At 38.5% G+C, this 26,008-nt stretch overlaps 1 protein-coding gene across 1 annotated transcript in view; it reads right to left on the reverse strand.

The window, feature by feature from the left end:
* LOC136154645 (probable ATP-dependent RNA helicase DDX4) overlaps positions 1-26,008 on the reverse strand; it is a 68,281-nt gene that overhangs the window by 28,922 nt on the left and 13,351 nt on the right. Inside the window, exons 4-7 of the mRNA XM_065916846.1 lie at positions 21,600-21,701; positions 15,866-15,967; positions 10,132-10,233; positions 4,397-4,498 (exon numbers count right to left, since the gene is read on the reverse strand). Of these exons, the coding sequence (XP_065772918.1) occupies positions 4,397-4,498; positions 10,132-10,233; positions 15,866-15,967; positions 21,600-21,701 (408 nt within the window). The remainder of the gene's footprint in view (positions 1-4,396; positions 4,499-10,131; positions 10,234-15,865; positions 15,968-21,599; positions 21,702-26,008) is intronic.

The raw sequence follows: 26,008 nt of genomic DNA on the forward strand, positions 1-26,008 counted from the left end.
CTGGCATGTTGAGTGCAGCACTTTCACAGAATCATCTTCCAGGATTTGAAACAGCTCTACTGGAATTCCATCACTTCCACTAGCTTTGCTCATAGTGATGCTTCCTAAGGTCCACTTGACTTTGTATTCCAGGATGGCTGGCTCTACACTATCATGATTATCTGGGTCATGAAGATCTTTTTTGTACAGTTCTTCTGTATATTCTTGCCACATCTTCTTAATATTTCTGCTTCTGTTAGGTCCATACCATTTCTGTCCTTTATTGAGCCTATCGTTGCATGAAATATTCCCTTGGTATCTCTAATTTTCTTGAAGAGATGTCTAGTCTTTCCCCTTCTATTGTTTCCCTCTATTTCTTTGCACTGATCACTGAGGAAGGCTTTCTTTCTCTCTCTGCTATTCTGTGGAACTCGCATTCTTTGGAATACCTTATTCTTACGCTATTTTATCTTATTTTATGACTACAGATAGGATATCTGCCATACATCTACTAATTGAACTGCATGGAAGGCTGTTATCTTCTGTATGCTGATTTCACAACCTAACACATTATGATATTATTTTCAGTGGTTGATAAACTATGCATTCTTTTGGATTTTACAAATAGATAATCAAGTCATATGCTGTGCTTTCTTGTCAAGGTCCTGTATCTTCAATAACTTTTTTCTGATTGCACTGGCCTTCCACACAACATTAGGTAGAAACAGAGGTGGTGGAGTAGCAGGCAATGATGATGCCCCTCCTGGACTCCCTTCACTGGACCAGTGCACTGTCGCCAGCCCCAGTACGAAACCAGATCATATTTGCATACTTATTTTGAAGAACTGCCCTGGACCAATGGGAGTGGCCTCCATGGGATGCCATGGGAAGTGGTGCCCACCCCATGGAGCAGCCCACAGCCACGTAACCCCATACATTTTTATATGTTCTGTTTTTATAGTCATCCCATTCTAAATATTTCATCATTTCCACATAAACTGCAATTCATAAACTGAGAAATGCAGTTCCCAAAGCACAAGGGTCAGGCCTCTGTTATTGATTTCTACTTTTAATGCATTTTAACAAGTACAATATCCACCTTAATAGTTACAATATGGTCTACGATATAAATTTTATGATATATCTTGGGCCTTTCCTTTAGCCTTAATAGATTTTCAAATTGTGTATATTTTCTGTATGCTGGAAAAGGATTTGTAATTTGCGAATATATCACTTCAAACACAACTATTAAATCAGGCTTAATAACTGATATTCAAATCTTATATTCAAATCTGTAATCTTACTCATTTGTGGTCTATCAGTTTTTGAAAAATAAAATAGTTTAAAATCCTAATGGTGAATAACTGTTTCACTAGGGTTTGCACATTTTTCCTTATTTCAATTTTTGCCCTGTATAGTTTAAGACTATGCTGTTAGATTCAAGGCATGTTCAGAACTATATCTGCCTTAAGAGTCTATTTTGTCTATTTCTACATCAGCTTTGTTTAATAACGTACTGATATTTTTTCTCTTTATTCTCAACTCTGCATTGAAATGCTCACATAAAATTACTGATACATGTATTTTCACTCCTATCATCTTATTTTGTGTTTTCTCTTCACCGGTTTCTTTCAATGCTTCCTCTTTGCCTCTCTGGCCTTCTATTAGATATCCCCAAAGGCTGTATTTTATTTAATGATCTTACTGACATCCTTCAATGTCACCATGGATACTGAAGCTATTATTAAAATTATTTTCAACCTAATCTCCTTCCTACAAAGTCCTCTCCTCTTTCTACTGTATTTCCTCCACTAGTAAGTTACTTATTTTATTCTTTTTCTGATTACCCCAACTTTTACCATATGTAAGAAATCTTTAATTTCAATCTATTCTTCTTTTTACTAATAAGAACTGACAAAGAACTGTCTTTTCATTTGTTAAAATTTTAGTTCTTTTTATTTCTAAATAACCCTAAATTAATCATCATTATCACTAGCTCATGCAGTCAATACGCTTTCAATTATACCAATATGCTTACGAATTTTGAAATGTTATTTATCTATTTTGGCTCATCATTGCTTCCTACTTTCTTCCAAAGCTCAGTTTCCTTTTTACTAATATGATTGAACAGTCCTTTCCTCAATCCCCTAAAAGTATTAAACATCAACTTTACCCAAAATATTATTTCTAACACCCAAATTATCTGAAAACAGCAGCTTGGGTTCAGAGTTATTCTCCCTTAGTATTCTGAATTCTACCTTACCCTGACCTCTGCCACTACTGAAAAAAATTTATGCTGTTGACCTACTGTTCTTTTATCAGTTCAGTACAGTCTCTCAGTCATGTCTGACTCTTTGCGACCCGATGGACTGCAGCACACCAGGCTTCCCTGTCCAGCACCAACTCCTGAAGCTTACTCAGACTCATGTCCATCGAGTCGGGTGACACCAAACATCTCATCTTCTGTCGTCCCCTTCTCCTCCCACCTTCAATCTTTCCCAGCATCAGGGTCTCTTCCAATGAGTCAGTTCTTCGCACCAGGTGGCCAAAGTATCGAAGCTTCAGTTTCAGCATCAGTCCTTCCAATGAATATTTAGGACTGATTTGCTTTAGGATTGACTGGTTTGATCTCCTTGTAGTCCAAGGGACTTTCAAGAGTCTTCTCCAACACCACAGTTCAAAAGCATCAATTCTTTCTGAGCTCACTTTTCTTTAACAGTCCAACTCTCACATCCATACATGACTCCTGGAAAAACCGTAACGTTGACCAGGAGGACTTTTGTTGGCAAAGTAATGTCTCTGCTTTTTAATATGCTGTCTGGGTCATAGGTTTTCTTCCAAGGAGCAACCATCTTTTAATTTCATGGCTGCAGTCACTATCGGCAGTGATTCCAGAACCCAAGAAAATAAAGTCTGCCACTGTTTTCCCCATCTATTTGCCATGAAGTGATGGGACCAGATGCCATGATCTTAGTTTTCTGAATGTTGAGCTTGAAGTCAACTCTTTCACTCTCCTCTTTCACTCTCATCAAGAGGCTATTTAGTTCCTCTTCACTTTCTGCCATAAGGGTGGCGTCATCTGCGTATCTGAGGTTATTGATATTTCTACCAGAAATCTTGATTCCAGCTTACACTTCATCCAGCCCGGCATTTCTCATGATGTACTCTGCCTATTAGTTAAATAAGGAGGGTGACAATATACAGCTTTGAACTACTCCTTTCCCAATTTGGAACCAGTCCGTTGTTCCACGTCTGGTTCTAACTGTTGCCTCTTGACCTGCAAACAGATTTCTCAGGAGGCAGGTAAGATGGCCTGGTATTCCCAGCTCTTTAAGAATTTTCCACAATTTGTTGAGATCCACACAGTCAAGGGCTTTGGATTTCCTTTGTGGCTCAGCTGGTAAAGAATCTGCCTTCAATGAAGGAGACCTGGGTTCAATTCCTGGGTTGGGAAGATCCCCTGGAGCAGGGAAAGGCTACCCACTCCAGGATTCTTGCCTGGATAGGTGGATCTTTCTCCTCTGGTGAGTTTTCAATTTTTTTTTAATCTCTAGAGTATTTTTTAAGGGTGTAAATTTGCTTTTATTTACCTTGCTCAAGACTCTTATACCTCATTCACTCTGGAAAAGTCTCATCTATTATCTTTGAACAGTCTCCTCTCCTTCTGTTCCTATTCTCTCCTCAGGAGATATTTAACTATATGCCACAATAACAGAGCTAATACTACACCACAATATGATATAAGCAAGTTAAATTGCCTTTGAAAAGCAGCACTGTTGCTGCCCCTCAAAATTTCACATTACATAAGCTTACTGCTTATTCTCCAGAATAGCATCCCTTCGTACCCACTGCACTCAAATCAAACTTTATCAGTCTTAAACAGCAACCCTGTGGATCTCTTCACTTTTCAAAAAGTGACAATTCACTAATCTGCTACATATCTATTAAATCATTATATCAGTTTACGTTCTTATTTTCACTATTCTGTTCTCCTCTGTTAAGAGAGACATGCATTCCAAAAGTGACTTCAGGAGACAATATCTTAGCACCAAGGAAAGACGACTGGAAAAATCTAGGTAGAAAGCCACACTGGTATAAGAAGGTATAATGGAATCATGAGAATGCCACTTATTTGTAAGGTCAGCCATCTTTATCAAAGCTCTAAAACGCTTCACAGCATGTAATATTAAAGAACTGCATCACACAAACTGTTAGAAAATTCACATACTCTCATTTAATCTATAAGGAATTACGTACGTCTACAAAATAATATTTTGCATAGCATAAGTCATTATGTACCTGCCAGCCATTATACTAAACCGTTCTCATAAAGTCATAATAAGCTTATATGTGATAGGTGTTATTTTTAATCATTTCTTTAATAAATGAAGCACAGTATTTGCAATCCACTACTAACTTGAACTTCCTAGACCAGATCCTCCAAGGCAGCCTCGGAAACTACCTCTTCCACCTCTTCCGGACGATCCTGAAGCTTCTGAATCACTGCCGACTTGATAACCTATAATATTAAAACACAAACACACAAATGACACAGAAACCAACAAAGAAATCTTGGGGACATGGTGGCCAAGTTAATTTAAGCCTTGCATAACTCAATGACTTTAATATTTTAAGTCATCAACAGATACTTACTAAAGAGAAATGCTGTGTTTGACCTATAAATGTTCAACTTTACCAGTAAATAAACAAAAGCTATGATCCTTTTTTTTTTTTTTTAAACCCACTGTGTGCTTTGCGAACAAAACCTAAACATGACTAAAAAGAAAAAGTGACACCTATAAACCCTGTGGTGTTGGAGAAGACTCTTGAGAGTCCCTTGGACTGCAAGGACATCAAACCAGTCAATCCTAAAGCAAATAACTCCTGATTATTCATTGGAAGGACTGATGCTGAAGCTGAAACTCCAATATTTTGGCCACCTGATGCGAAGAACTGACTCATTGGAAAAGACCCTGATGCTGGGAGAGATTGAAGATGGGAGGAGAAGGGGATGACAGAGGATAAGATGGCTGGATGGCATCACCGACTCAACGGACATGAGTTTGAACAAGCTATGGGTGCTGGTGATGGACAGGGAAGCCTGGTGTGCTGAGACCACAGGGTCACAGAGAGCCTGAGTGACTGAACTGAACTGAATGTCCTGAAAATATCAATTAGGCCTAACTGTCCTAATATGTCATCTAGGATCTCTGTTGCCTTATCGATTTTCTGTCTGGAAGATTTGTCCACTGACGTCAGTGAGGTGTTAAAGTCTCCTCTATGATTGTATTCCCATCCATTTCTTCCTTTAGGTCTGTTAGTATTTGCTTTCTATATTTCAGTTCAGTTCAGTTGGGCAGTCTTGTCTGACTCTTTGTGACCCCACTGGACTTCCCATCTCTCAGAATTTTCCACAGTTTATTGTGATCCACACAGTCGAAGGCTTTGGCATAGTCAATAAAGCAGAAATAGACATTTTTCTGGAACTCTCGTGCTTTTTCGATGATCCAGCAGATATTGGCAATTTGATCTCTGCTTCCTCTGCCGCTTCTAAAACCAGCTTGAATATCTGGAAGCTCACGGTTCACGTATTGGTGAAGCCTCTCTTGGAGAATTTTGAGCATTACTTTGCTAGCGTGTGAGATGAGTGCAATTGTGCAGTAGTTTGAGCATCCTTTGGTATTGCCTTTCTTTGGGATTGGAATGAAAACTGACCTTTTCCAGTCCTGTGGCCACTGCTGAGTTTTCCAAATTTGCTGGCATGTTGAGTGCAGCACTTTCACAGAATCATCTTCCAGGATTTGAAACAGCTCTACTGGAATTCCATCACTTCCACTAGCTTTGCTCATAGTGATGCTTCCTAAGGTCCACTTGACTTTGTATTCCAGGATGGCTGGCTCTACACTATCATGATTATCTGGGTCATGAAGATCTTTTTTGTACAGTTCTTCTGTATATTCTTGCCACATCTTCTTAATATTTCTGCTTCTGTTAGGTCCATACCATTTCTGTCCTTTATTGAGCCTATCGTTGCATGAAATATTCCCTTGGTATCTCTAATTTTCTTGAAGAGATGTCTAGTCTTTCCCCTTCTATTGTTTCCCTCTATTTCTTTGCACTGATCACTGAGGAAGGCTTTCTTTCTCTCTCTGCTATTCTGTGGAACTCGCATTCTTTGGAATACCTTATTCTTACGCTATTTTATCTTATTTTATGACTACAGATAGGATATCTGCCATACATCTACTAATTGAACTGCATGGAAGGCTGTTATCTTCTGTATGCTGATTTCACAACCTAACACATTATGATATTATTTTCAGTGGTTGATAAACTATGCATTCTTTTGGATTTTACAAATAGATAATCAAGTCATATGCTGTGCTTTCTTGTCAAGGTCCTGTATCTTCAATAACTTTTTTCTGATTGCACTGGCCTTCCACACAACATTAGGTAGAAACAGAGGTGGTGGAGTAGCAGGCAATGATGATGCCCCTCCTGGACTCCCTTCACTGGACCAGTGCACTGTCGCCAGCCCCAGTACGAAACCAGATCATATTTGCATACTTATTTTGAAGAACTGCCCTGGACCAATGGGAGTGGCCTCCATGGGATGCCATGGGAAGTGGTGCCCACCCCATGGAGCAGCCCACAGCCACGTAACCCCATACATTTTTATATGTTCTGTTTTTATAGTCATCCCATTCTAAATATTTCATCATTTCCACATAAACTGCAATTCATAAACTGAGAAATGCAGTTCCCAAAGCACAAGGGTCAGGCCTCTGTTATTGATTTCTACTTTTAATGCATTTTAACAAGTACAATATCCACCTTAATAGTTACAATATGGTCTACGATATAAATTTTATGATATATCTTGGGCCTTTCCTTTAGCCTTAATAGATTTTCAAATTGTGTATATTTTCTGTATGCTGGAAAAGGATTTGTAATTTGCGAATATATCACTTCAAACACAACTATTAAATCAGGCTTAATAACTGATATTCAAATCTTATATTCAAATCTGTAATCTTACTCATTTGTGGTCTATCAGTTTTTGAAAAATAAAATAGTTTAAAATCCTAATGGTGAATAACTGTTTCACTAGGGTTTGCACATTTTTCCTTATTTCAATTTTTGCCCTGTATAGTTTAAGACTATGCTGTTAGATTCAAGGCATGTTCAGAACTATATCTGCCTTAAGAGTCTATTTTGTCTATTTCTACATCAGCTTTGTTTAATAACGTACTGATATTTTTTCTCTTTATTCTCAACTCTGCATTGAAATGCTCACATAAAATTACTGATACATGTATTTTCACTCCTATCATCTTATTTTGTGTTTTCTCTTCACCGGTTTCTTTCAATGCTTCCTCTTTGCCTCTCTGGCCTTCTATTAGATATCCCCAAAGGCTGTATTTTATTTAATGATCTTACTGACATCCTTCAATGTCACCATGGATACTGAAGCTATTATTAAAATTATTTTCAACCTAATCTCCTTCCTACAAAGTCCTCTCCTCTTTCTACTGTATTTCCTCCACTAGTAAGTTACTTATTTTATTCTTTTTCTGATTACCCCAACTTTTACCATATGTAAGAAATCTTTAATTTCAATCTATTCTTCTTTTTACTAATAAGAACTGACAAAGAACTGTCTTTTCATTTGTTAAAATTTTAGTTCTTTTTATTTCTAAATAACCCTAAATTAATCATCATTATCACTAGCTCATGCAGTCAATACGCTTTCAATTATACCAATATGCTTACGAATTTTGAAATGTTATTTATCTATTTTGGCTCATCATTGCTTCCTACTTTCTTCCAAAGCTCAGTTTCCTTTTTACTAATATGATTGAACAGTCCTTTCCTCAATCCCCTAAAAGTATTAAACATCAACTTTACCCAAAATATTATTTCTAACACCCAAATTATCTGAAAACAGCAGCTTGGGTTCAGAGTTATTCTCCCTTAGTATTCTGAATTCTACCTTACCCTGACCTCTGCCACTACTGAAAAAAATTTATGCTGTTGACCTACTGTTCTTTTATCAGTTCAGTACAGTCTCTCAGTCATGTCTGACTCTTTGCGACCCGATGGACTGCAGCACACCAGGCTTCCCTGTCCAGCACCAACTCCTGAAGCTTACTCAGACTCATGTCCATCGAGTCGGGTGACACCAAACATCTCATCTTCTGTCGTCCCCTTCTCCTCCCACCTTCAATCTTTCCCAGCATCAGGGTCTCTTCCAATGAGTCAGTTCTTCGCACCAGGTGGCCAAAGTATCGAAGCTTCAGTTTCAGCATCAGTCCTTCCAATGAATATTTAGGACTGATTTGCTTTAGGATTGACTGGTTTGATCTCCTTGTAGTCCAAGGGACTTTCAAGAGTCTTCTCCAACACCACAGTTCAAAAGCATCAATTCTTTCTGAGCTCACTTTTCTTTAACAGTCCAACTCTCACATCCATACATGACTCCTGGAAAAACCGTAACGTTGACCAGGAGGACTTTTGTTGGCAAAGTAATGTCTCTGCTTTTTAATATGCTGTCTGGGTCATAGGTTTTCTTCCAAGGAGCAACCATCTTTTAATTTCATGGCTGCAGTCACTATCGGCAGTGATTCCAGAACCCAAGAAAATAAAGTCTGCCACTGTTTTCCCCATCTATTTGCCATGAAGTGATGGGACCAGATGCCATGATCTTAGTTTTCTGAATGTTGAGCTTGAAGTCAACTCTTTCACTCTCCTCTTTCACTCTCATCAAGAGGCTATTTAGTTCCTCTTCACTTTCTGCCATAAGGGTGGCGTCATCTGCGTATCTGAGGTTATTGATATTTCTACCAGAAATCTTGATTCCAGCTTACACTTCATCCAGCCCGGCATTTCTCATGATGTACTCTGCCTATTAGTTAAATAAGGAGGGTGACAATATACAGCTTTGAACTACTCCTTTCCCAATTTGGAACCAGTCCGTTGTTCCACGTCTGGTTCTAACTGTTGCCTCTTGACCTGCAAACAGATTTCTCAGGAGGCAGGTAAGATGGCCTGGTATTCCCAGCTCTTTAAGAATTTTCCACAATTTGTTGAGATCCACACAGTCAAGGGCTTTGGATTTCCTTTGTGGCTCAGCTGGTAAAGAATCTGCCTTCAATGAAGGAGACCTGGGTTCAATTCCTGGGTTGGGAAGATCCCCTGGAGCAGGGAAAGGCTACCCACTCCAGGATTCTTGCCTGGATAGGTGGATCTTTCTCCTCTGGTGAGTTTTCAATTTTTTTTTAATCTCTAGAGTATTTTTTAAGGGTGTAAATTTGCTTTTATTTACCTTGCTCAAGACTCTTATACCTCATTCACTCTGGAAAAGTCTCATCTATTATCTTTGAACAGTCTCCTCTCCTTCTGTTCCTATTCTCTCCTCAGGAGATATTTAACTATATGCCACAATAACAGAGCTAATACTACACCACAATATGATATAAGCAAGTTAAATTGCCTTTGAAAAGCAGCACTGTTGCTGCCCCTCAAAATTTCACATTACATAAGCTTACTGCTTATTCTCCAGAATAGCATCCCTTCGTACCCACTGCACTCAAATCAAACTTTATCAGTCTTAAACAGCAACCCTGTGGATCTCTTCACTTTTCAAAAAGTGACAATTCACTAATCTGCTACATATCTATTAAATCATTATATCAGTTTACGTTCTTATTTTCACTATTCTGTTCTCCTCTGTTAAGAGAGACATGCATTCCAAAAGTGACTTCAGGAGACAATATCTTAGCACCAAGGAAAGACGACTGGAAAAATCTAGGTAGAAAGCCACACTGGTATAAGAAGGTATAATGGAATCATGAGAATGCCACTTATTTGTAAGGTCAGCCATCTTTATCAAAGCTCTAAAACGCTTCACAGCATGTAATATTAAAGAACTGCATCACACAAACTGTTAGAAAATTCACATACTCTCATTTAATCTATAAGGAATTACGTACGTCTACAAAATAATATTTTGCATAGCATAAGTCATTATGTACCTGCCAGCCATTATACTAAACCGTTCTCATAAAGTCATAATAAGCTTATATGTGATAGGTGTTATTTTTAATCATTTCTTTAATAAATGAAGCACAGTATTTGCAATCCACTACTAACTTGAACTTCCTAGACCAGATCCTCCAAGGCAGCCTCGGAAACTACCTCTTCCACCTCTTCCGGACGATCCTGAAGCTTCTGAATCACTGCCGACTTGATAACCTATAATATTAAAACACAAACACACAAATGACACAGAAACCAACAAAGAAATCTTGGGGACATGGTGGCCAAGTTAATTTAAGCCTTGCATAACTCAATGACTTTAATATTTTAAGTCATCAACAGATACTTACTAAAGAGAAATGCTGTGTTTGACCTATAAATGTTCAACTTTACCAGTAAATAAACAAAAGCTATGATCTTTTTTTTTTTTTTTAAACCCACTGTGTGCTTTGCGAACAAAACCTAAACATGACTAAAAAGAAAAAGTGACACCTATAAACCCTGTGGTGTTGGAGAAGACTCTTGAGAGTCCCTTGGACTGCAAGGACATCAAACCAGTCAATCCTAAAGCAAATAACTCCTGATTATTCATTGGAAGGACTGATGCTGAAGCTGAAACTCCAATATTTTGGCCACCTGATGCGAAGAACTGACTCATTGGAAAAGACCCTGATGCTGGGAGAGATTGAAGATGGGAGGAGAAGGGGATGACAGAGGATAAGATGGCTGGATGGCATCACCGACTCAACGGACATGAGTTTGAACAAGCTATGGGTGCTGGTGATGGACAGGGAAGCCTGGTGTGCTGAGACCACAGGGTCACAGAGAGCCTGAGTGACTGGACTGAACTGAATGTCCTGAAAATATCAATTTGGCCTAACTGTCCTAATATGTCATCTAGGATCTCTGTTGCCTTATCGATTTTCTGTCTGGAAGATTTGTCCACTGACGTCAGTGAGGTGTTAAAGTCTCCTCTATGATTGTATTCCCATCCATTTCTTCCTTTAGGTCTGTTAGTATTTGCTTTCTATATTTCAGTTCAGTTCAGTTGGGCAGTCTTGTCTGACTCTTTGTGACCCCACTGGACTTCCCATCTCTCAGAATTTTCCACAGTTTATTGTGATCCACACAGTCGAAGGCTTTGGCATAGTCAATAAAGCAGAAATAGACATTTTTCTGGAACTCTCGTGCTTTTTCGATGATCCAGCAGATATTGGCAATTTGATCTCTGCTTCCTCTGCCGCTTCTAAAACCAGCTTGAATATCTGGAAGCTCACGGTTCACGTATTGGTGAAGCCTCTCTTGGAGAATTTTGAGCATTACTTTGCTAGCGTGTGAGATGAGTGCAATTGTGCAGTAGTTTGAGCATCCTTTGGTATTGCCTTTCTTTGGGATTGGAATGAAAACTGACCTTTTCCAGTCCTGTGGCCACTGCTGAGTTTTCCAAATTTGCTGGCATGTTGAGTGCAGCACTTTCACAGAATCATCTTCCAGGATTTGAAACAGCTCTACTGGAATTCCATCACTTCCACTAGCTTTGCTCATAGTGATGCTTCCTAAGGTCCACTTGACTTTGTATTCCAGGATGGCTGGCTCTACACTATCATGATTATCTGGGTCATGAAGATCTTTTTTGTACAGTTCTTCTGTATATTCTTGCCACATCTTCTTAATATTTCTGCTTCTGTTAGGTCCATACCATTTCTGTCCTTTATTGAGCCTATCGTTGCATGAAATATTCCCTTGGTATCTCTAATTTTCTTGAAGAGATGTCTAGTCTTTCCCCTTCTATTGTTTCCCTCTATTTCTTTGCACTGATCACTGAGGAAGGCTTTCTTTCTCTCTCTGCTATTCTGTGGAACTCGCATTCTTTGGAATACCTTATTCTTACGCTATTTTATCTTATTTTATGACTACAGATAGGATATCTGCCATACATCTACTAATTGAACTGCATGGAAGGCTGTTATCTTCTGTATGCTGATTTCACAACCTAACACATTATGATATTATTTTCAGTGGTTGATAAACTATGCATTCTTTTGGATTTTACAAATAGATAATCAAGTCATATGCTGTGCTTTCTTGTCAAGGTCCTGTATCTTCAATAACTTTTTTCTGATTGCACTGGCCTTCCACACAACATTAGGTAGAAACAGAGGTGGTGGAGTAGCAGGCAATGATGATGCCCCTCCTGGACTCCCTTCACTGGACCAGTGCACTGTCGCCAGCCCCAGTACGAAACCAGATCATATTTGCATACTTATTTTGAAGAACTGCCCTGGACCAATGGGAGTGGCCTCCATGGGATGCCATGGGAAGTGGTGCCCACCCCATGGAGCAGCCCACAGCCACGTAACCCCATACATTTTTATATGTTCTGTTTTTATAGTCATCCCATTCTAAATATTTCATCATTTCCACATAAACTGCAATTCATAAACTGAGAAATGCAGTTCCCAAAGCACAAGGGTCAGGCCTCTGTTATTGATTTCTACTTTTAATGCATTTTAACAAGTACAATATCCACCTTAATAGTTACAATATGGTCTACGATATAAATTTTATGATATATCTTGGGCCTTTCCTTTAGCCTTAATAGATTTTCAAATTGTGTATATTTTCTGTATGCTGGAAAAGGATTTGTAATTTGCGAATATATCACTTCAAACACAACTATTAAATCAGGCTTAATAACTGATATTCAAATCTTATATTCAAATCTGTAATCTTACTCATTTGTGGTCTATCAGTTTTTGAAAAATAAAATAGTTTAAAATCCTAATGGTGAATAACTGTTTCACTAGGGTTTGCACATTTTTCCTTATTTCAATTTTTGCCCTGTATAGTTTAAGACTATGCTGTTAGATTCAAGGCATGTTCAGAACTATATCTGCCTTAAGAGTCTATTTTGTCTATTTCTACATCAGCTTTGTTTAATAACGTACTGATATTTTTTCTCTTTATTCTCAACTCTGCATTGAAATGCTCACATAAAATTACTGATACATGTATTTTCACTCCTATCATCTTATTTTGTGTTTTCTCTTCACCGGTTTCTTTCAATGCTTCCTCTTTGCCTCTCTGGCCTTCTATTAGATATCCCCAAAGGCTGTATTTTATTTAATGATCTTACTGACATCCTTCAATGTCACCATGGATACTGAAGCTATTATTAAAATTATTTTCAACCTAATCTCCTTCCTACAAAGTCCTCTCCTCTTTCTACTGTATTTCCTCCACTAGTAAGTTACTTATTTTATTCTTTTTCTGATTACCCCAACTTTTACCATATGTAAGAAATCTTTAATTTCAATCTATTCTTCTTTTTACTAATAAGAACTGACAAAGAACTGTCTTTTCATTTGTTAAAATTTTAGTTCTTTTTATTTCTAAATAACCCTAAATTAATCATCATTATCACTAGCTCATGCAGTCAATACGCTTTCAATTATACCAATATGCTTACGAATTTTGAAATGTTATTTATCTATTTTGGCTCATCATTGCTTCCTACTTTCTTCCAAAGCTCAGTTTCCTTTTTACTAATATGATTGAACAGTCCTTTCCTCAATCCCCTAAAAGTATTAAACATCAACTTTACCCAAAATATTATTTCTAACACCCAAATTATCTGAAAACAGCAGCTTGGGTTCAGAGTTATTCTCCCTTAGTATTCTGAATTCTACCTTACCCTGACCTCTGCCACTACTGAAAAAAATTTATGCTGTTGACCTACTGTTCTTTTATCAGTTCAGTACAGTCTCTCAGTCATGTCTGACTCTTTGCGACCCGATGGACTGCAGCACACCAGGCTTCCCTGTCCAGCACCAACTCCTGAAGCTTACTCAGACTCATGTCCATCGAGTCGGGTGACACCAAACATCTCATCTTCTGTCGTCCCCTTCTCCTCCCACCTTCAATCTTTCCCAGCATCAGGGTCTCTTCCAATGAGTCAGTTCTTCGCACCAGGTGGCCAAAGTATCGAAGCTTCAGTTTCAGCATCAGTCCTTCCAATGAATATTTAGGACTGATTTGCTTTAGGATTGACTGGTTTGATCTCCTTGTAGTCCAAGGGACTTTCAAGAGTCTTCTCCAACACCACAGTTCAAAAGCATCAATTCTTTCTGAGCTCACTTTTCTTTAACAGTCCAACTCTCACATCCATACATGACTCCTGGAAAAACCGTAACGTTGACCAGGAGGACTTTTGTTGGCAAAGTAATGTCTCTGCTTTTTAATATGCTGTCTGGGTCATAGGTTTTCTTCCAAGGAGCAACCATCTTTTAATTTCATGGCTGCAGTCACTATCGGCAGTGATTCCAGAACCCAAGAAAATAAAGTCTGCCACTGTTTTCCCCATCTATTTGCCATGAAGTGATGGGACCAGATGCCATGATCTTAGTTTTCTGAATGTTGAGCTTGAAGTCAACTCTTTCACTCTCCTCTTTCACTCTCATCAAGAGGCTATTTAGTTCCTCTTCACTTTCTGCCATAAGGGTGGCGTCATCTGCGTATCTGAGGTTATTGATATTTCTACCAGAAATCTTGATTCCAGCTTACACTTCATCCAGCCCGGCATTTCTCATGATGTACTCTGCCTATTAGTTAAATAAGGAGGGTGACAATATACAGCTTTGAACTACTCCTTTCCCAATTTGGAACCAGTCCGTTGTTCCACGTCTGGTTCTAACTGTTGCCTCTTGACCTGCAAACAGATTTCTCAGGAGGCAGGTAAGATGGCCTGGTATTCCCAGCTCTTTAAGAATTTTCCACAATTTGTTGAGATCCACACAGTCAAGGGCTTTGGATTTCCTTTGTGGCTCAGCTGGTAAAGAATCTGCCTTCAATGAAGGAGACCTGGGTTCAATTCCTGGGTTGGGAAGATCCCCTGGAGCAGGGAAAGGCTACCCACTCCAGGATTCTTGCCTGGATAGGTGGATCTTTCTCCTCTGGTGAGTTTTCAATTTTTTTTTAATCTCTAGAGTATTTTTTAAGGGTGTAAATTTGCTTTTATTTACCTTGCTCAAGACTCTTATACCTCATTCACTCTGGAAAAGTCTCATCTATTATCTTTGAACAGTCTCCTCTCCTTCTGTTCCTATTCTCTCCTCAGGAGATATTTAACTATATGCCACAATAACAGAGCTAATACTACACCACAATATGATATAAGCAAGTTAAATTGCCTTTGAAAAGCAGCACTGTTGCTGCCCCTCAAAATTTCACATTACATAAGCTTACTGCTTATTCTCCAGAATAGCATCCCTTCGTACCCACTGCACTCAAATCAAACTTTATCAGTCTTAAACAGCAACCCTGTGGATCTCTTCACTTTTCAAAAAGTGACAATTCACTAATCTGCTACATATCTATTAAATCATTATATCAGTTTACGTTCTTATTTTCACTATTCTGTTCTCCTCTGTTAAGAGAGACATGCATTCCAAAAGTGACTTCAGGAGACAATATCTTAGCACCAAGGAAAGACGACTGGAAAAATCTAGGTAGAAAGCCACACTGGTATAAGAAGGTATAATGGAATCATGAGAATGCCACTTATTTGTAAGGTCAGCCATCTTTATCAAAGCTCTAAAACGCTTCACAGCATGTAATATTAAAGAACTGCATCACACAAACTGTTAGAAAATTCACATACTCTCATTTAATCTATAAGGAATTACGTACGTCTACAAAATAATATTTTGCATAGCATAAGTCATTATGTACCTGCCAGCCATTATACTAAACCGTTCTCATAAAGTCATAATAAGCTTATATGTGATAGGTGTTATTTTTAATCATTTCTTTAATAAATGAAGCACAGTATTTGCAATCCACTACTAACTTGAACTTCCTAGACCAGATCCTCCAAGGCAGCCTCGGAAACTACCTCTTCCACCTCTTCCGGACGATCCTGAAGCTTCTGAATCACTGCCGACTTGATAACCTATAATATTAAAACACAAACACACAAATGACACAGAAACCAACAAAGAAATCTTGGGGACATGGTGGCCAAGTTAATTTAAGCCTTGCATAACTCAATGACTTTAATATTTTAAGTCATCAACAGATACTTACTAAAGAGAAATGCTGTGTTTGACCTATAAATGTTCAACTTTACCAGTAAATAAACAAAAGCTATGATCTTTTTTTTTTTTTTTAAACCCACTGTGTGCTTTGCGAACAAAACCTAAACATGACTAAAAAGAAAAAGTGACACCTATAAACCCTGTGGTGTTGGAGAAGACTCTTGAGAGTCCCTTGGACTGCAAGGACATCAAACCAGTCAATCCTAAAGCAAATAACTCCTGATTATTCATTGGAAGGACTGATGCTGAAGCTGAAACTCCAATATTTTGGCCACCTGATGCGAAGAACTGACTCATTGGAAAAGACCCTGATGCTGGGAGAGATTGAAGATGGGAGGAGAAGGGGATGACAGAGGATAAGATGGCTGGATGGCATCACCGACTCAACGGACATGAGTTTGAACAAGCTATGGGTGCTGGTGATGGACAGGGAAGCCTGGTGTGCTGAGACCACAGGGTCACAGAGAGCCTGAGTGACTGGACTGAACTGAATGTCCTGAAAATATCAATTTGGCCTAACTGTCCTAATATGTCATCTAGGATCTCTGTTGCCTTATCGATTTTCTGTCTGGAAGATTTGTCCACTGACGTCAGTGAGGTGTTAAAGTCTCCTCTATGATTGTATTCCCATCCATTTCTTCCTTTAGGTCTGTTAGTATTTGCTTTCTATATTTCAGTTCAGTTCAGTTGGGCAGTCTTGTCTGACTCTTTGTGACCCCACTGGACTTCCCATCTCTCAGAATTTTCCACAGTTTATTGTGATCCACACAGTCGAAGGCTTTGGCATAGTCAATAAAGCAGAAATAGACATTTTTCTGGAACTCTCGTGCTTTTTCGATGATCCAGCAGATATTGGCAATTTGATCTCTGCTTCCTCTGCCGCTTCTAAAACCAGCTTGAATATCTGGAAGCTCACGGTTCACGTATTGGTGAAGCCTCTCTTGGAGAATTTTGAGCATTACTTTGCTAGCGTGTGAGATGAGTGCAATTGTGCAGTAGTTTGAGCATCCTTTGGTATTGCCTTTCTTTGGGATTGGAATGAAAACTGACCTTTTCCAGTCCTGTGGCCACTGCTGAGTTTTCCAAATTTGCTGGCATGTTGAGTGCAGCACTTTCACAGAATCATCTTCCAGGATTTGAAACAGCTCTACTGGAATTCCATCACTTCCACTAGCTTTGCTCATAGTGATGCTTCCTAAGGTCCACTTGACTTTGTATTCCAGGATGGCTGGCTCTACACTATCATGATTATCTGGGTCATGAAGATCTTTTTTGTACAGTTCTTCTGTATATTCTTGCCACATCTTCTTAATATTTCTGCTTCTGTTAGGTCCATACCATTTCTGTCCTTTATTGAGCCTATCGTTGCATGAAATATTCCCTTGGTATCTCTAATTTTCTTGAAGAGATGTCTAGTCTTTCCCCTTCTATTGTTTCCCTCTATTTCTTTGCACTGATCACTGAGGAAGGCTTTCTTTCTCTCTCTGCTATTCTGTGGAACTCGCATTCTTTGGAATACCTTATTCTTACGCTATTTTATCTTATTTTATGACTACAGATAGGATATCTGCCATACATCTACTAATTGAACTGCATGGAAGGCTGTTATCTTCTGTATGCTGATTTCACAACCTAACACATTATGATATTATTTTCAGTGGTTGATAAACTATGCATTCTTTTGGATTTTACAAATAGATAATCAAGTCATATGCTGTGCTTTCTTGTCAAGGTCCTGTATCTTCAATAACTTTTTTCTGATTGCACTGGCCTTCCACACAACATTAGGTAGAAACAGAGGTGGTGGAGTAGCAGGCAATGATGATGCCCCTCCTGGACTCCCTTCACTGGACCAGTGCACTGTCGCCAGCCCCAGTACGAAACCAGATCATATTTGCATACTTATTTTGAAGAACTGCCCTGGACCAATGGGAGTGGCCTCCATGGGATGCCATGGGAAGTGGTGCCCACCCCATGGAGCAGCCCACAGCCACGTAACCCCATACATTTTTATATGTTCTGTTTTTATAGTCATCCCATTCTAAATATTTCATCATTTCCACATAAACTGCAATTCATAAACTGAGAAATGCAGTTCCCAAAGCACAAGGGTCAGGCCTCTGTTATTGATTTCTACTTTTAATGCATTTTAACAAGTACAATATCCACCTTAATAGTTACAATATGGTCTACGATATAAATTTTATGATATATCTTGGGCCTTTCCTTTAGCCTTAATAGATTTTCAAATTGTGTATATTTTCTGTATGCTGGAAAAGGATTTGTAATTTGCGAATATATCACTTCAAACACAACTATTAAATCAGGCTTAATAACTGATATTCAAATCTTATATTCAAATCTGTAATCTTACTCATTTGTGGTCTATCAGTTTTTGAAAAATAAAATAGTTTAAAATCCTAATGGTGAATAACTGTTTCACTAGGGTTTGCACATTTTTCCTTATTTCAATTTTTGCCCTGTATAGTTTAAGACTATGCTGTTAGATTCAAGGCATGTTCAGAACTATATCTGCCTTAAGAGTCTATTTTGTCTATTTCTACATCAGCTTTGTTTAATAACGTACTGATATTTTTTCTCTTTATTCTCAACTCTGCATTGAAATGCTCACATAAAATTACTGATACATGTATTTTCACTCCTATCATCTTATTTTGTGTTTTCTCTTCACCGGTTTCTTTCAATGCTTCCTCTTTGCCTCTCTGGCCTTCTATTAGATATCCCCAAAGGCTGTATTTTATTTAATGATCTTACTGACATCCTTCAATGTCACCATGGATACTGAAGCTATTATTAAAATTATTTTCAACCTAATCTCCTTCCTACAAAGTCCTCTCCTCTTTCTACTGTATTTCCTCCACTAGTAAGTTACTTATTTTATTCTTTTTCTGATTACCCCAACTTTTACCATATGTAAGAAATCTTTAATTTCAATCTATTCTTCTTTTTACTAATAAGAACTGACAAAGAACTGTCTTTTCATTTGTTAAAATTTTAGTTCTTTTTATTTCTAAATAACCCTAAATTAATCATCATTATCACTAGCTCATGCAGTCAATACGCTTTCAATTATACCAATATGCTTACGAATTTTGAAATGTTATTTATCTATTTTGGCTCATCATTGCTTCCTACTTTCTTCCAAAGCTCAGTTTCCTTTTTACTAATATGATTGAACAGTCCTTTCCTCAATCCCCTAAAAGTATTAAACATCAACTTTACCCAAAATATTATTTCTAACACCCAAATTATCTGAAAACAGCAGCTTGGGTTCAGAGTTATTCTCCCTTAGTATTCTGAATTCTACCTTACCCTGACCTCTGCCACTACTGAAAAAAATTTATGCTGTTGACCTACTGTTCTTTTATCAGTTCAGTACAGTCTCTCAGTCATGTCTGACTCTTTGCGACCCGATGGACTGCAGCACACCAGGCTTCCCTGTCCAGCACCAACTCCTGAAGCTTACTCAGACTCATGTCCATCGAGTCGGGTGACACCAAACATCTCATCTTCTGTCGTCCCCTTCTCCTCCCACCTTCAATCTTTCCCAGCATCAGGGTCTCTTCCAATGAGTCAGTTCTTCGCACCAGGTGGCCAAAGTATCGAAGCTTCAGTTTCAGCATCAGTCCTTCCAATGAATATTTAGGACTGATTTGCTTTAGGATTGACTGGTTTGATCTCCTTGTAGTCCAAGGGACTTTCAAGAGTCTTCTCCAACACCACAGTTCAAAAGCATCAATTCTTTCTGAGCTCACTTTTCTTTAACAGTCCAACTCTCACATCCATACATGACTCCTGGAAAAACCGTAACGTTGACCAGGAGGACTTTTGTTGGCAAAGTAATGTCTCTGCTTTTTAATATGCTGTCTGGGTCATAGGTTTTCTTCCAAGGAGCAACCATCTTTTAATTTCATGGCTGCAGTCACTATCGGCAGTGATTCCAGAACCCAAGAAAATAAAGTCTGCCACTGTTTTCCCCATCTATTTGCCATGAAGTGATGGGACCAGATGCCATGATCTTAGTTTTCTGAATGTTGAGCTTGAAGTCAACTCTTTCACTCTCCTCTTTCACTCTCATCAAGAGGCTATTTAGTTCCTCTTCACTTTCTGCCATAAGGGTGGCGTCATCTGCGTATCTGAGGTTATTGATATTTCTACCAGAAATCTTGATTCCAGCTTACACTTCATCCAGCCCGGCATTTCTCATGATGTACTCTGCCTATTAGTTAAATAAGGAGGGTGACAATATACAGCTTTGAACTACTCCTTTCCCAATTTGGAACCAGTCCGTTGTTCCACGTCTGGTTCTAACTGTTGCCTCTTGACCTGCAAACAGATTTCTCAGGAGGCAGGTAAGATGGCCTGGTATTCCCAGCTCTTTAAGAATTTTCCACAATTTGTTGAGATCCACACAGTCAAGGGCTTTGGATTTCCTTTGTGGCTCAGCTGGTAAAGAATCTGCCTTCAATGAAGGAGACCTGGGTTCAATTCCTGGGTTGGGAAGATCCCCTGGAGCAGGGAAAGGCTACCCACTCCAGGATTCTTGCCTGGATAGGTGGATCTTTCTCCTCTGGTGAGTTTTCAATTTTTTTTTAATCTCTAGAGTATTTTTTAAGGGTGTAAATTTGCTTTTATTTACCTTGCTCAAGACTCTTATACCTCATTCACTCTGGAAAAGTCTCATCTATTATCTTTGAACAGTCTCCTCTCCTTCTGTTCCTATTCTCTCCTCAGGAGATATTTAACTATATGCCACAATAACAGAGCTAATACTACACCACAATATGATATAAGCAAGTTAAATTGCCTTTGAAAAGCAGCACTGTTGCTGCCCCTCAAAATTTCACATTACATAAGCTTACTGCTTATTCTCCAGAATAGCATCCCTTCGTACCCACTGCACTCAAATCAAACTTTATCAGTCTTAAACAGCAACCCTGTGGATCTCTTCACTTTTCAAAAAGTGACAATTCACTAATCTGCTACATATCTATTAAATCATTATATCAGTTTACGTTCTTATTTTCACTATTCTGTTCTCCTCTGTTAAGAGAGACATGCATTCCAAAAGTGACTTCAGGAGACAATATCTTAGCACCAAGGAAAGACGACTGGAAAAATCTAGGTAGAAAGCCACACTGGTATAAGAAGGTATAATGGAATCATGAGAATGCCACTTATTTGTAAGGTCAGCCATCTTTATCAAAGCTCTAAAACGCTTCACAGCATGTAATATTAAAGAACTGCATCACACAAACTGTTAGAAAATTCACATACTCTCATTTAATCTATAAGGAATTACGTACGTCTACAAAATAATATTTTGCATAGCATAAGTCATTATGTACCTGCCAGCCATTATACTAAACCGTTCTCATAAAGTCATAATAAGCTTATATGTGATAGGTGTTATTTTTAATCATTTCTTTAATAAATGAAGCACAGTATTTGCAATCCACTACTAACTTGAACTTCCTAGACCAGATCCTCCAAGGCAGCCTCGGAAACTACCTCTTCCACCTCTTCCGGACGATCCTGAAGCTTCTGAATCACTGCCGACTTGATAACCTATAATATTAAAACACAAACACACAAATGACACAGAAACCAACAAAGAAATCTTGGGGACATGGTGGCCAAGTTAATTTAAGCCTTGCATAACTCAATGACTTTAATATTTTAAGTCATCAACAGATACTTACTAAAGAGAAATGCTGTGTTTGACCTATAAATGTTCAACTTTACCAGTAAATAAACAAAAGCTATGATCTTTTTTTTTTTTTTTAAACCCACTGTGTGCTTTGCGAACAAAACCTAAACATGACTAAAAAGAAAAAGTGACACCTATAAACCCTGTGGTGTTGGAGAAGACTCTTGAGAGTCCCTTGGACTGCAAGGACATCAAACCAGTCAATCCTAAAGCAAATAACTCCTGATTATTCATTGGAAGGACTGATGCTGAAGCTGAAACTCCAATATTTTGGCCACCTGATGCGAAGAACTGACTCATTGGAAAAGACCCTGATGCTGGGAGAGATTGAAGATGGGAGGAGAAGGGGATGACAGAGGATAAGATGGCTGGATGGCATCACCGACTCAACGGACATGAGTTTGAACAAGCTATGGGTGCTGGTGATGGACAGGGAAGCCTGGTGTGCTGAGACCACAGGGTCACAGAGAGCCTGAGTGACTGAACTGAACTGAATGTCCTGAAAATATCAATTAGGCCTAACTGTCCTAATATGTCATCTAGGATCTCTGTTGCCTTATCGATTTTCTGTCTGGAAGATTTGTCCACTGACGTCAGTGAGGTGTTAAAGTCTCCTCTATGATTGTATTCCCATCCATTTCTTCCTTTAGGTCTGTTAGTATTTGCTTTCTATATTTCAGTTCAGTTCAGTTGGGCAGTCTTGTCTGACTCTTTGTGACCCCACTGGACTTCCCATCTCTCAGAATTTTCCACAGTTTATTGTGATCCACACAGTCGAAGGCTTTGGCATAGTCAATAAAGCAGAAATAGACATTTTTCTGGAACTCTCGTGCTTTTTCGATGATCCAGCAGATATTGGCAATTTGATCTCTGCTTCCTCTGCCGCTTCTAAAACCAGCTTGAATATCTGGAAGCTCACGGTTCACGTATTGGTGAAGCCTCTCTTGGAGAATTTTGAGCATTACTTTGCTAGCGTGTGAGATGAGTGCAATTGTGCAGTAGTTTGAGCATCCTTTGGTATTGCCTTTCTTTGGGATTGGAATGAAAACTGACCTTTTCCAGTCCTGTGGCCACTGCTGAGTTTTCCAAATTTGCTGGCATGTTGAGTGCAGCACTTTCACAGAATCATCTTCCAGGATTTGAAACAGCTCTACTGGAATTCCATCACTTCCACTAGCTTTGCTCATAGTGATGCTTCCTAAGGTCCACTTGACTTTGTATTCCAGGATGGCTGGCTCTACACTATCATGATTATCTGGGTCATGAAGATCTTTTTTGTACAGTTCTTCTGTATATTCTTGCCACATCTTCTTAATATTTCTGCTTCTGTTAGGTCCATACCATTTCTGTCCTTTATTGAGCCTATCGTTGCATGAAATATTCCCTTGGTATCTCTAATTTTCTTGAAGAGATGTCTAGTCTTTCCCCTTCTATTGTTTCCCTCTATTTCTTTGCACTGATCACTGAGGAAGGCTTTCTTTCTCTCTCTGCTATTCTGTGGAACTCGCATTCTTTGGAATACCTTATTCTTACGCTATTTTATCTTATTTTATGACTACAGATAGGATATCTGCCATACATCTACTAATTGAACTGCATGGAAGGCTGTTATCTTCTGTATGCTGATTTCACAACCTAACACATTATGATATTATTTTCAGTGGTTGATAAACTATGCATTCTTTTGGATTTTACAAATAGATAATCAAGTCATATGCTGTGCTTTCTTGTCAAGGTCCTGTATCTTCAATAACTTTTTTCTGATTGCACTGGCCTTCCACACAACATTAGGTAGAAACAGAGGTGGTGGAGTAGCAGGCAATGATGATGCCCCTCCTGGACTCCCTTCACTGGACCAGTGCACTGTCGCCAGCCCCAGTACGAAACCAGATCATATTTGCGTACTTATTTTGAAGAACTGCCCTGGACCAATGGGAGTGGCCTCCATGGGATGCCATGGGAAGTGGTGCCCACCCCATGGAGCAGCCCACAGCCACGTAACCCCATACATTTTTATATGTTCTGTTTTTATAGTCATCCCATTCTAAATATTTCATCATTTCCACATAAACTGCAATTCATAAACTGAGAAATGCAGTTCCCAAAGCACAAGGGTCAGGCCTCTGTTATTGATTTCTACTTTTAATGCATTTTAACAAGTACAATATCCACCTTAATAGTTACAATATGGTCTACGATATAAATTTTATGATATATCTTGGGCCTTTCCTTTAGCCTTAATAGATTTTCAAATTGTGTATATTTTCTGTATGCTGGAAAAGGATTTGTAATTTGCGAATATATCACTTCAAACACAACTATTAAATCAGGCTTAATAACTGATATTCAAATCTTATATTCAAATCTGTAATCTTACTCATTTGTGGTCTATCAGTTTTTGAAAAATAAAATAGTTTAAAATCCTAATGGTGAATAACTGTTTCACTAGGGTTTGCACATTTTTCCTTATTTCAATTTTTGCCCTGTATAGTTTAAGACTATGCTGTTAGATTCAAGGCATGTTCAGAACTATATCTGCCTTAAGAGTCTATTTTGTCTATTTCTACATCAGCTTTGTTTAATAACGTACTGATATTTTTTCTCTTTATTCTCAACTCTGCATTGAAATGCTCACATAAAATTACTGATACATGTATTTTCACTCCTATCATCTTATTTTGTGTTTTCTCTTCACCGGTTTCTTTCAATGCTTCCTCTTTGCCTCTCTGGCCTTCTATTAGATATCCCCAAAGGCTGTATTTTATTTAATGATCTTACTGACATCCTTCAATGTCACCATGGATACTGAAGCTATTATTAAAATTATTTTCAACCTAATCTCCTTCCTACAAAGTCCTCTCCTCTTTCTACTGTATTTCCTCCACTAGTAAGTTACTTATTTTATTCTTTTTCTGATTACCCCAACTTTTACCATATGTAAGAAATCTTTAATTTCAATCTATTCTTCTTTTTACTAATAAGAACTGACAAAGAACTGTCTTTTCATTTGTTAAAATTTTAGTTCTTTTTATTTCTAAATAACCCTAAATTAATCATCATTATCACTAGCTCATGCAGTCAATACGCTTTCAATTATACCAATATGCTTACGAATTTTGAAATGTTATTTATCTATTTTGGCTCATCATTGCTTCCTACTTTCTTCCAAAGCTCAGTTTCCTTTTTACTAATATGATTGAACAGTCCTTTCCTCAATCCCCTAAAAGTATTAAACATCAACTTTACCCAAAATATTATTTCTAACACCCAAATTATCTGAAAACAGCAGCTTGGGTTCAGAGTTATTCTCCCTTAGTATTCTGAATTCTACCTTACCCTGACCTCTGCCACTACTGAAAAAAATTTATGCTGTTGACCTACTGTTCTTTTATCAGTTCAGTACAGTCTCTCAGTCATGTCTGACTCTTTGCGACCCGATGGACTGCAGCACACCAGGCTTCCCTGTCCAGCACCAACTCCTGAAGCTTACTCAGACTCATGTCCATCGAGTCGGGTGACACCAAACATCTCATCTTCTGTCGTCCCCTTCTCCTCCCACCTTCAATCTTTCCCAGCATCAGGGTCTCTTCCAATGAGTCAGTTCTTCGCACCAGGTGGCCAAAGTATCGAAGCTTCAGTTTCAGCATCAGTCCTTCCAATGAATATTTAGGACTGATTTCCTTTAGGATTGACTGGTTTGATCTCCTTGTAGTCCAAGGGACTTTCAAGAGTCTTCTCCAACACCACAGTTCAAAAGCATCAATTCTTTCTGAGCTCACTTTTCTTTAACAGTCCAACTCTCACATCCATACATGACTCCTGGAAAAACCGTAACGTTGACCAGGAGGACTTTTGTTGGCAAAGTAATGTCTCTGCTTTTTAATATGCTGTCTGGGTCATAGGTTTTCTTCCAAGGAGCAACCATCTTTTAATTTCATGGCTGCAGTCACTATCGGCAGTGATTCCAGAACCCAAGAAAATAAAGTCTGCCACTGTTTTCCCCATCTATTTGCCATGAAGTGATGGGACCAGATGCCATGATCTTAGTTTTCTGAATGTTGAGCTTGAAGTCAACTCTTTCACTCTCCTCTTTCACTCTCATCAAGAGGCTATTTAGTTCCTCTTCACTTTCTGCCATAAGGGTGGCGTCATCTGCGTATCTGAG

Source organism: Muntiacus reevesi, chromosome X, assembly GCF_963930625.1.
Source record: "Muntiacus reevesi chromosome X, mMunRee1.1, whole genome shotgun sequence".
In the NCBI taxonomy this organism is placed as follows: domain Eukaryota; kingdom Metazoa; phylum Chordata; class Mammalia; order Artiodactyla; family Cervidae; genus Muntiacus; species Muntiacus reevesi.